The sequence below is a fragment of the Arachis hypogaea genome, chromosome 10 (genome assembly GCF_003086295.3).
Source record: "Arachis hypogaea cultivar Tifrunner chromosome 10, arahy.Tifrunner.gnm2.J5K5, whole genome shotgun sequence".
In the NCBI taxonomy this organism is placed as follows: domain Eukaryota; kingdom Viridiplantae; phylum Streptophyta; class Magnoliopsida; order Fabales; family Fabaceae; genus Arachis; species Arachis hypogaea.
The window spans coordinates 109663119-109675607 of record NC_092045.1 but is presented as its reverse complement, the minus strand read 5'-3'; the positions used below and the strand labels follow the sequence as shown (position 1 = coordinate 109675607).

At 36.6% G+C, this 12489-nt stretch overlaps 2 protein-coding genes across 2 annotated transcripts; one reads left to right on the top strand and one right to left on the bottom strand.

The window, feature by feature from the left end:
* The first annotated feature begins 436 nt into the window (after positions 1–436).
* LOC112716472 (UDP-glucose 6-dehydrogenase 1) lies at positions 437–3498 on the top strand. Its single transcript, XM_025768393.3, has 2 exons — positions 437–657; positions 1815–3498. The coding sequence occupies exon 2, from the start codon at positions 1824–1826 to the stop codon at positions 3264–3266; it is 1443 nt and encodes a 480-aa protein (XP_025624178.1). The 5' UTR covers positions 437–657; positions 1815–1823; the 3' UTR covers positions 3267–3498.
* Positions 3499–3973: 475 nt separating this feature from the next.
* Positions 3974–12489, bottom strand: LOC112716471 (alpha-1,4 glucan phosphorylase L isozyme, chloroplastic/amyloplastic). Its single transcript, XM_025768391.2, has 15 exons — positions 11854–12489; positions 11211–11449; positions 11025–11126; positions 10451–10627; positions 10072–10347; positions 9632–9903; positions 9288–9405; positions 8817–9206; positions 8331–8483; positions 7632–7760; positions 6845–7081; positions 6085–6161; positions 5028–5214; positions 4675–4875; positions 3974–4402 (listed from the first exon to the last, which is right to left on the bottom strand). Exons 1-15 carry the CDS (start codon positions 12122–12124, stop codon positions 4286–4288), a joined length of 2946 nt encoding a protein of 981 aa, XP_025624176.1. The 5' UTR covers positions 12125–12489; the 3' UTR covers positions 3974–4285.

The window sequence follows — 12489 nt, the reverse complement described above, 5'->3', positions numbered from 1 at the left end:
CAATTTTGATCAAGATTTAAGACCTAAAAGCCAGATTAAAATCAATAAATTATAAGTGCATTTTATGATGTCTATAGTATGGTGCCTAACTTTTACCTAATTTACTTGATATAGTAAATTTTAAATATTTACTAATTTTTTATTTTTATATTTTTAAAATTAAATATTAATTTTTAACCCTTTTAAAAAATTAGGCAAATATTTGTAAGCAACATAGCAATCACCTAAACCATATTAGTATAATAATTCCAATAATGATTTTTAATTGGTGATGATGTTGATTGGTTAATGAACAATGTGGCAGATCCCTGAAAATGCTCGAGGATGTCAGGCGTCAGAAATTTTATTTTATCTTTTCAAAATGAATGGAAATTGGAACCTTGAGTTCATGGGCAAATTTGTAATTTAATTTCACTTAGTTTCCCGTTTTGCCCTTGTTTCTACTCCAGCAGAAAGCCCCTCTACACCAAACGCATCGCTTTCGGTCTTTCACAAAGAAAGGTTGTCCTTTTTGGTAATAAGAGCCACAAAACCTGCATTTTCTTTGGGTTATATTAATAGAACTTTGTCCTAACACTTCTGTCACATAAGCTGCTCTTCGTTTTCTCCATTTCGCACTCTTTCTCTTACACTTCGTTCCTTACTTTGTCAAAAGAGGTAAACGCTTGACACCCCATTTCCTTATTTGCTGATTCTTAGTCAGATTTTTGTCAAAGTTTTAATCTTTCTCACTATAGTATCATTCTTGTGAAGAGTTGAATCAATATGAATTTGGAACTTTTGTTTTTTTTTTTTTTGTGATGGGTGTAGTTAACTCTTGTTAATTTGGTGGATTTTGTTCTGATTAGTGTAAAAGTTCATAGATCTTTAGTCATTATGTCTTTCTTGTATGTTAAGTTGTTCAAATATGTGCTGAATTCAATGTTTTCGTGAGTTTGGTTTGAAGCTCCTTTGCATGTGGATCTATTGCAGTAAGGATACATTACAAATCACAAGCATTTTTATTTCTATACTTAGCGCTGGATCTAATTCATGACAATAATTTGTTAAGATTTGCATGCATTAGATCTTGATTCGTATAAAGCGTTTCTTTTTGGATTCTTCCTATGTGATTAGAAGAAAATAAATTAATTCCTGTTTCATCAATCTCATGTCACTGTGACAATTTTTTGTTTTGATATATAATGATCCACAAGGACCAAATTTGGTTGTAAAACATCAACATACATATTGGGTTGGTTGAGTGGTTATATCACTCATCCGCTTAAGCAACTGTTAGGAGTTTGAATCCCGCTTTGTGTATGCATTAATTCATTGCCAGTGACAAATCCTTAAATAGAGTTCCGATCTGCAGGAAATTAGTAACATTTAGTTGTTTACGCTTACAAAATCCTCTAAATCTGAAGAGAGAATCAGAATCATTGATATCATTGTCTGAAATCTACCGTTGAAACACACACCAAAATTATCGTCCACTTAGACACTATTTAGATCCGAGGATGGAGAAAGTGGATGAGTGATAAATGAAGAGAATTGGGGGGGGGGGGGGGGGGGCACAATTTGGTCTAATGGTAGTAGAATTGGTGTTTAAATGGACACCAACGTTTTATGTGGGCAAATAACATTGTTTAGGATTATAAAGACAGAAGCTAAGCAATTGTGTCCTTGCCTCCTTGTTCTCCAGGAGGAATACAATTCAAAATTGTTACTCGATCCCCTAATTATGCTGTGCTAGTACTAGAAAACATATGATTGATAATTTGATACAAAAGATATTGAATTGGCTTTTGCTGTATTTTTACTGATCCATACAGAAAGTAAGAATGGTGAAGATTTGCTGCATTGGGGCTGGATATGTTGGGGGTCCTACAATGGCAGTGATTGCACTTAAGTGCCCGTCAATTGAGGTGGCTGTTGTCGATATCTCTAAATCCCGCATTGCAGCCTGGAACAGCGATCAGCTTCCAATATATGAGCCAGGCCTTGACAACGTGGTAAAGCAATGTCGTGGCAAGAACCTCTTCTTCAGCACTGATGTAGAGAAACATGTATTTGAGGCTGACATAGTATTTGTCTCTGTCAACACCCCAACTAAGACTCGCGGTCTTGGAGCCGGCAAAGCAGCAGATTTGACATATTGGGAGAGCGCAGCTCGCATGATCGCCGACGTCTCTAAGTCAGACAAGATTGTGGTTGAGAAATCCACTGTCCCTGTCAAAACTGCTGAGGCCATAGAAAAAATTCTGACTCACAATGCCAAGGGTATCAACTTCCAGATTCTCTCAAACCCGGAATTCCTTGCCGAGGGAACTGCAATCCAAGATCTTTTCAACCCGGACCGAGTTCTCATTGGAGGCAGGGAGACCCCAGGAGGCCAGAAGGCCATTCAAACATTGAAGGAAGTTTATGCTCATTGGGTTCCTGAGGAGAGGATCCTAACCACAAACCTGTGGTCTGCAGAACTCTCTAAGCTTGCTGCCAATGCTTTCTTGGCCCAAAGGATTTCATCAGTTAACGCCATGTCGGCCCTCTGCGAGGCTACCGGTGCAAATGTTAAACAGGTGTCCTTTGCGGTTGGTACAGACACAAGGATTGGACCTAAGTTCCTCAATGCTAGTGTTGGATTTGGTGGATCCTGCTTCCAGAAAGATATCTTGAACCTTGTTTACATCTGCGAGTGCAATGGCCTTCCGGAGGTGGCAGAGTACTGGAAACAAGTCATCAAGATCAATGATTACCAGAAAAGCCGGTTTGTGAACCGTGTGGTTTCGTCTATGTTTAACACGGTTGCAAACAAGAAGATTGCCATTCTGGGATTTGCATTCAAGAAAGACACTGGAGACACTAGGGAGACGCCGGCCATTGATGTGTGCAAGGGGCTACTTGGCGATAAGGCCCGACTGAGCATATATGATCCACAGGTGACCGAGGACCAAATCCAAAGGGATCTGTGGATGAACAAGTTTGATTGGGACCATCCTATCCACCTGCAGCCAACTAGCCCGACAACCGAGAAGAAGGTGAGTGTGGTTTGGGATGCGTATGAGGCAACAAAGGATGCAGATGGTGTTTGCATTCTAACCGAGTGGGATGAGTTCAAGAATCTTGATTATCAGAAGATATATGACAATATGAGGAAACCAGCATTTGTGTTTGATGGAAGGAACATTGTGGATATGGATAAGCTTCGTGAGATTGGATTCATTGTGTACTCAATTGGTAAGCCACTGGATCCATGGCTCAAAGACATGCCTGCTGTGGCCTAAAAGTAACAGATCACTGCACAAGTTTGATTCAATTATTGCTGTTAATTTTTACAAGTTTTGTTTTGTTTTGATCTTTGGACACTTTTTTCTTTAATATAGATGTTGAGTATAAATTCAGGGAATGTAGGAGGAGGGTCTATGTTTTACCGTTCTTTGTGCTCCAAATATTCATTATTACATGGCTGATTGGCTGTTATAAATTTTCAAGCAAACTATTTTCTTTTTTATTAAATTGTTTTTCTGTTACTATCATATTGGTTGAGAATTTAGAATGGCCTATGCTAGCTTCAAGTTTCTAGTAAAACTTTTTTTTTTCTTGGTTTTTATTTCTTTGTTTTCCATTGTTTTCCATTGTTGGTAAGATTTTTCTTTTGTAGGTATATTGATATTTAGTATTCACATCAAGAAAGAAAAAATGACACGATATCTAATAAAATTTTAATTTTTAACACATTCTTTTTTATTATTTCACCAAGACTTTTTAACTAAAGAGTGTCTTAAATACAAAAATAAGTTTTTGTAATCATCCACACATCTTAATCTGAGTGCCAAAATCTCTTTACAAGCCTTTCACACTAACTGTGACAAAGCTCAAACAAGGATCTACCTCCCCTCGAGATACAAGATGAGAACAATAACCAATTTATATGAAAACTCAGAAGCCATTAAATCTCCTTTAGATAGGGCCTCTGGAGGGTAGATTGAAATTCATCTAATTTTCGTAATATTTATTTTTCGGTAGCATCTAATATTTCCATATTAAACAACGGTCTGATATACTCTTGAAAAGTTTTTTGGGGCTACACCCAACACAGTACACACAGATAGACATAACATTATATATCTGCAGACTTATTTTTGGACAAACTGGAGATACAGCCAGTCATATCGAAATTGATCTAAGGACTCCTCTATACAAAACTATTATGTTTATTCTTTCGGTACTAGTTGCTTAGAGAAAGTAATGATCATCAAGACTGCGTGGCACCAACCCATGTTATTGATTAAACGAGACCTGTCTATGGCAATTCGACTGGCTCAATGTTCCAAATGTCTCGGGCATATTCATGAATGGTGCGGTCACTGCTAAACTTGTGCGAACCTGCTGTGTTCAATATCGACATTCTTGTCCAAGTCTGCAGGCACGGACATGATTTATGAAAGTTAATCACAAAGGTAAGATCAAATGTATTAATTTGTTGTATATGGATGTTCAGCCAAACAAGTTGATGCATGAAGAACCAATAATGAGGGGGTTATAATGTGTCTCTTGTTAAGTTATGATCACCACAGATCAGCAAGCTTATAATGATTCTGGAATTGGCGCATGCAACCACAAATAACTCATCAACTTGATAGCTACCATGTTAAGCAAATTCATAAGAGAATATGAAGAGGTTATACTTACTTTTTGATCCTGGTATGCTTTATCAACCTTCTCTTGGCATTCTATGTAGCTGGGGAAGTCCTTGCCAACAAGAAAATAATCTGCACGGCCAAAACCTTCATTTCCTTCTAAGGATCCCATCAATTCATCATAGTTGTAAGGCCCAAAAACACCACTTCTGACGAACTTTTTAACTTCTTCAAATCGTGGATCAGGAGCGAACTGAATTGAAAGACTTATTGGGTTATTACCATTGGTTATTCGGAACTTTCTGTACTATATAATTGTGCTACGGGCGAATGCCAAAGCAACATTGCATTAAATATATATTCCATGGAAAGTAAAATGCATATATCATAGATATCATGACAAACCTTTCCCTCAGCTCTTTCTTTCCTAAGACCAGCAATTTCATGAGCCTTAGCGCCAAAGAGGAAGAAGTTGTCTTCTCCAACCTCTTCCCTTATTTCAACATTGGCCCCATCTAATGTTCCAATGAGTATGCAGCCATTCATTGCAAATTTCATGTTGCTAGTTCCACTTGCCTCCATACCAGCAGTACTAGAAGGGACATAAGTTATTACTTGGCTATGTTAGCAACACAAATGTTTTGCAGGGAAATAAACTAAAAATTGTAATACTACTGTCGCTGTCAAATTCTAACTATTTCCTGGAACAGCAAAGATAAACTATGAAGATGCATTCCTCAATTTTCCATGCACAAAAATAATTATTTCTATGAGCAGCATATGATGTGCATATGATTATTAACAAATTGATGTTTTCTATCTAGATCTATTCAAGACAAAATTCGAATAAAGATTAGTGCGAGTGATAATATCTTGCTAATTGTTTTTATATATTAGTTTAGAATAAGGGTTAATAGTCAAATAAGTCCGTAAAATATGGCTAGTTCTTCAAATTAGTCCTTGAAAGATTATAAATCAATAATTTTTGTCCTTCAATCGCTCAGTTAACAATTTTCGTCAATGATCAATGATATGGAACGTTAACTCACATCATATATGACACCTAGCATATCCAATTAGACGTTGAACAAATATATTTATGAAAATTTATCAATTTAATATCATTAGATTATATTAGGATTAGAGTTTATAAAATTAGAAAAATAGACTAAATTAATAGATTTTCATAAACATATTTATTCATTGTCCAATTAGATATGCTAGGTGTTGTGTACGCTATCAGCTAACGTTCTATATCATCAATCGTTGACGGAAACTATTATTGAGTGATGGAAGGACAAAAATAACTAGTTTGTAATCTTTGAAAGACTAGTTTGATTGATAAAATTTTTCAAGAACGACTTTGGAGAATGACCCATTTTTCAGGGACTAATTTGACTATTAATGCTTTAGAATAATCATGCAACCAAAGAATAAGACAAACCATGTAAAATATAATCACCTGATATGTTGTGACAATTCACTTGCTGGAATCAGCATCTCAGCAACACTGACATTGTAATCAGGGACAAAAATAACCTGAATGGATTTACGGAAAAAAAAATAAGTAACAATATTTCAAACTCATATTCCAAAAAATGATCTCGCAACACCAAAGTAGAAAGTTGTCAACCTAACTTTGGTTATATTAACAGCAATATGGTCTGAACCTAATACCCCATGCGAACTACCCATATCCCTCACCACCAGATCACTCTTAGTGGCTAAGAAAAGTCATCAATTTCTAGAAGTGCTCTCTAGAAAGAAAGAGAAAAAGAACAAAGTATCAACTTGGTTTAACTACTGCAGCATCATAGTTCTCTTCTTTCTCCCAAAGGTCCCTTTTTTAAAACAAGTCTCAAACACTTCTCCTATAGGGCCATAGATATCTAATAATAACAAATTTGCATTCAAATATGGCATCAATGATGCAGTAAGACCAAAGTATAATTTGATCAGATGGCAAACTTAATAATTACGGTGGACAAAGGAAATACTTAATTAACAAAAACTTTTTAAGTATTTGCATGATTCTTAATCCGGGAACACCGTTTTAGAAGTTTGTTGCTTTTAATATTACTTTCCGGATATACATGATAAGCCTAGGACTAGTTAATGAATGAATCTACCTTCATCAGCAATATCACTATAAACCCTTCGACAAAACAAATACAACTAAAAGAAATAAATAAATCACTTGTGGAAAATGAAGTAGTGTCTACCTTAAGCAGGTCTCCTATTTCAGGATCGTGATTCACTGTAGCCCCAACATCTGTGATAAATTTCACAATTCTCTTGGCTTGCACATATGTAGCAAATGCTTTTCCCCCAAATATACAAACCCTTGGAACAAAATTTGCTTTCCTTTCTTTGGGAGTCATTTCTTTCATCTTCTTGTAGCGGTAAACAATTCCCAAAATATTCAATAGTTGTCGCTTATATTCATGGATTCTCTTTACCTAAATAAAAACAATTAATTCAAGAGTTAAGCAACCATATACAGTAAACTCTTTTGTATTTTAACTAATTAAAAGAAGGGGGAGGGGGGGGGGGGAGGGGGATGATCACATGAAAGGATCTGAATTAAAACATGAGATATGGAGAAAGAGGGAACTATTCAAGGTTCAAAATTGACGGTTATGAATTATACATAAATAATGGTGTATAGAGCTCTATTTACCAGGGTTTATGGCCTGTCAAGATATACAACAGAGCCTACTTATTCCTATATATTGACCTAACCTGTTTTATTAATTTTTTATCCAACAACAACGACGACAAAACCTTGTACAATGCTCTATCTATCATAAATCAATGTGCATTTGATATAGGACTAATGTCTTGTATATAAAAATAAATGACAGTAACTTTGATTCCTTAAGGCATTTATGTATAATTTTTTTCCAGTTACTTACTTTACCTTCAACCTAAAAATGTTTGTAAACTTCCGTTCCATGTTTAAAACTTCAAAATTGGGAGCCAAAAGGATACCTAAAGGAAACACATTACCTGTATGTCAAACATTGCATCAGCACTGACAGAATACCCTGTTCGTTCTCTGATTAATGCTGCAACTTTCATCTTGTTAGCCCTCTTTGCCTCCCTCCACTGCTTTTGTAGATCCTCATTGTCTGCAAACTATTGATAAATGATACTAGTGTAGTCAGCCAGAATTACTGAGGATAATATGCGTAAGACTTTAAATAGCAGTTTGAAGGCAATGGAAAAATCACTTGCTGGAAAAAGCAATGCTTGATTCCAGCTTACTAGTTTCATATAGTTCCCATAAAATTTAATTAATATACCACATTGACTCCTTCAAGATCAAGAAGTAGCAGCATCCTAATGAAGTTGAGCGAATTATGGACTCCATATACCCATAGGCATTCAGATTCAAACAGCACTCCTCATTCAATGACGCTTCAGCAGATAATTCACTAAGTTCAAATATCTTAGATTGAACAAACAGCTGAAGCAAGATCATTTCCGTTGCTCCAAACAAAAGACAACCAAATACATGGTATTTCGATTTTAATTTCTTTATTTGACTGAAATTCAAGATCATTTGTTCATTTATGGAGCAGCAAAAACACAGCATTCATGATAAGAAAATAGAGATTCAAGTATTAAACAAACGCGAGTCCCTCTTCAATTTCTGAAAAGAAAGGATTCAGTATTAAGACAAGAACAATTAAATAATGTAACTACCTTCCGTAGTTCAGCCAGTTTTTCAGTATTCAGGACCCAATCCTCTGTGCCTATCCACTTGGTTATTATTTTACTTAAGGCAGGATTGCAGAACCTGATCCACCTCCTAGGTGTCACACCATTTGTTTTGTTTTGGAATTTCTCAGGCCACAACTGCAAGAAATATGGCATCAAGATCTGTTACCTAAACAGCTTTTCTTTATTGTGGAGTAAATCTAAGAAAAAGGAGGAAGAACTTTTAAAGACATGCAATACATGCATATCATTAAGAATGTGTATGTATTACATCTTTTTCCCAAGCAGCACATATGCAATTTAATAGGAAAAATGCAGAAAATATTAGCATTATATGAGGCAGTAGCATGATTAAAAAATTTATACCCTTGTGTAATAGATGAAGTGTAGACTGTTATGTGCTAGTTTGTGCTTTCAAAAGAGTAAATAACTAAGATTTAGAAACAGGGTCTCATCCAATAATGCATTTACCTGATAAAATGAATTGAATACTTCATCCTTCACAATTTCACTGTGTATCTCTGCAACTCCATTCACAGCATGACCACCCACAACACAGAGATTGGCCATTCGAACCAATTTGGGTAGTTCCGGTACTGGCTCCAGCAACTGCTCTTTTTCATCCTCTTTAGCAATTATTTCTTCCCCTCCCTCTTTTGCCTCTTCATTATTATCCTTTTCCACTTCTTGTTCAGGATTTTCAAGCTCGTCATGAGGTTCAATGGTCTCATCAGGCTTAACCAGTACATCCGCAAATTCCACAGGCAATTCAACATTATCTAGTATTCTCATTTCCTTCAACTTTTTCTCCAGTAACTTAGAATCCGATGTGCCATACTCTGTGATTATGGTCCGAATTAGCTGTAAAACAAGAAGTATTAGCAATAACTCAATTGGCTGTACCTTGAAATAAATGAGTTTATACAAATATTTCAACATCACCTCGTGATCAATCATTTCGATAATCTCAACATGGCGTGGAAGCAGTTTCTGCATGAGGTCCAAGCTCCATTTCTCTAATGCCTCAGGAAGTACAGTATGATTTGTGTATGCAACAGTTCTAGATCACAGTGGCAGATAGATACATTCAACCAAGAAACCCAAGTCACATTAAAATGGGATGAGATCACCACCTCTCTCTCTCCCTCCCACAAAAACAAAAACAAATATAACCAAAAGCCATTTTCCTAGTAAGTAAAGTTGGCTATGTGGACCAAATAAGTAACATCATAGCATTCTATCATAAAAACCCATGGGAAAATAAATTTAAACAAAAGACAAGATACCTTTGAGTGATATTCCAAGCATCTTCCCAACTTAAATCCTTTATATCTATTAAGATTCTCATCAATTCAGGGATGCACAAGGTGGGATGAGTATCATTCATCTGCACTGCAACCTTTTCAGGAAACTCTTCCCAGTTCACTGTTGCTCCTGATCTTCTCTCAAAACGAGTAATGATGTCTTGAAGAGAAGCCGAACATAAAGTATATTGTTGCTTGAGACGAAGGGTCTTCCCCTCTATTGACTCATCCCCAGGGTAGAGAATGTAGCAAATCTGCATTTAAAAGAAAACAGTCAAACAGCATTAAAAGGATCCTTGTTAACTTCCACTCAGATTGTAATTAGATCAATCAACTAGAAATCCACCATATTATCATAAGTCACTTGTGTGTGTGCTGTGTCTGTGTCATATATATATATACATGATCATCATGATGCAAACCTTTTCAGCATTGGCTAAAGCCTCATTTGCTTCAGTGTGCTTTCCAGCATTGAAAGCATACAAATCAAATTCTTCAGATGCAGCTTTGGTAGACCAAAGTCTCAAATTGATAGTGCTTTTAGTTTTATATCCCGGTATTGGGACATCATGTGCAACAGCTAGTATGTCTTCTCCTCCAATCCAATGCTTTTTACCATCTGAGCCAGAAACAACTTGACCATAGAACTTTACAGGATATGAAACATCATTTCTAACAATCTCCCAGGGATTGCCCATCTGTTACACAAAGTGACAAGCAAAGAAAGAACATATTAACAGAAAAGAAAACCTAATGTGAATATTATAATTTTGTATATGCCAGGAGAACTTATCAACATACCTCAAGCCAATCTTCAGCAACTTCCTCCTGCCCATCTTTTGTTATTCTCTGTTTAAATAAGCCATACTTGTATCTCAATCCATAACCCCATGCTGGATAATTCAATGTTGCCAATGAGTCCAAGAAACATGAAGCAAGACGCCCAAGACCCCCATTTCCAAGTGCAGCATCCGGCTCCTAATATTGGTCAACCAAAATGAATTACTACAACTCTAAGAAATAAAGTGCAATCAAACATTAAAGTTTCAATCAGATTACTCCTATTGCTATAGCCTATAGGAGCTCAGTAAAGGATAAAGACTACCAAGCTCATAACATTTTGCCAAAATAGATATATAGAAAAGCGAACTTCATAAAAATCCATCAGTTGACCCTGCAATGGGAAAACTTCAATATGACATTCTTAAAGTAAAATAATCACTTCACTGAAACCATTTCAGTTTATTTATCTAAATATATTTTTACAGGATTCTGATGGGAGTCAAACTAGAGACAACTCATGTGAGTGGAATGAACATACATACCATAATTTAGAATAAATATGAACAAACAGATACAGTAGGAAATGTCCCACCTGACCCGCAACATCTTCTAATTTATACCCAAGCTTGCTCAAAGCCTCTGCATAGGAACCTGTCAGCTCTAGATTTCCAATTGCATTTAATAATGCTCTTCCCTGCAAGATAGGATGTTACGTGGAAATAAATGTTGTATGCCAGAAATGTTCAAATTTTATGAAAGCACCAGCGTCTAGACAAACCTGTAAAAATTCCATTGAGAGGTAATAAGCCTGCTTAACATTCAGTTTCTCATAGTAATCATAAGTAGCATTCCAGTTTATTATTAGAGCATCACGAACACTCTGTGCCGTTGCACAGAAAGCTTGCGGAAGCTCAAATTTCTCTGGAGAAAACAGGGGAGTAAACTCTGCATGGTATTTGATACTTGATGCGATAGAAGTAGCATCTGGTGTGAAGGAGCCCAGAGAAGTTGTAGTTTCTGAAACAAACAATAAAATGAAACGATTAATTGGATCACATTGAAGACACAAGATAGCTTTCGGTAACATGCAAAACAGTGAGGAATAATATCTCTGAAAAGTCCCTTGGATGAAAGTAAGGACTCATGTCCCCCGCAAAATAACAAAAGATCACTAAATGTGGCCCGCAAAAAGATCACAAAATTTCAACAATCCTCAGCAATTGTGTCTTTCTTTTCATTCAGAGGCTACTTTGTTGAAATTAGAATCTTTCCGATGCCAAAAAATTTCCATGTCCTAATTATTGAACAAAAATAGTAATAAAAAATGAATTTGATCTCAATACAGGGAATGAAGCAAATGCAAAACAGAGAGAGAGAGAGAGAGAGAGAGAGAGAGAGAGAGAGAGGAATGATTTTCAGACCATGTTCGTGAGAAAGTGGATCCTCCTGCTGCTGCAGCTTCTGAGGGGCCTCACTGCTGGACACGCACTTCACCAACGTGAAGGAGCTCCTCCTATTCCTCATCATCGTAAGGTTGAGCTTCACGGTGTTTCGCATCATCAAGAGCTTCGACCTTGAGGATCGCGAAGCCGCACCGATGATCCCGGACACAGAGCTGCACCCTAGAAGCCCCTGGGTTCTCATGGAACCCGCCGTCGCAGAAGAGAGCCGCATTGGCGATGGCGATGCCATTTCCCCAAATCTCAATCTCTCCCTGTGAATGAGTGAGATTTTCTTCCTTTGAAAGTGTGAATGTGAGAGCGAGTGAGTGAGTGCTGTTTCTTTCTTTCTTATCTTGGTCACGAGTGTGGTTGGGTCCTCTCTACTCCATTATTGTTATTATGGAAGGTGTGATTGTTGCACTGTTTTGAGTGTTAGACTTGAAAAATCATCGAAACACGAGATCACTCACTTGTAGTAACTAAAATCTCAATTTAAATGATTTATTCTTTCAATTTCACCTAAAATTTCGATTTTCTCTCACGTGTTCACTTCTATTTTTCCATACTTGACTCATTCGGATCGTACTATCGTATCGTATTGGATTCACTGTGGTC

Excerpts from the sequence above, each read along its gene's own strand:
- LOC112716471 (XM_025768391.2), bottom strand. The coding sequence starts at position 12,124 with ATGGCATCGCCATCGCCAATGCGGCTCTCTTCTGCGACGGCGGGTTCC. Across the intron at positions 10,628-11,024 it reads TAGAAGATGTTGCGGGTCAG|GAGCCGGATGCTGCACTTGG; the intron begins GTGGGACATTTC and ends GACCAATATTAG. Across the intron at positions 9,904-10,071 it reads CTTTAGCCAATGCTGAAAAG|ATTTGCTACATTCTCTACCC; the intron begins GTTTGCATCATG and ends TTTTAAATGCAG.
- LOC112716472 (XM_025768393.3), top strand. The coding sequence starts at position 1,824 with ATGGTGAAGATTTGCTGCATTGGGGCTGGATATGTTGGGGGTCCTACA.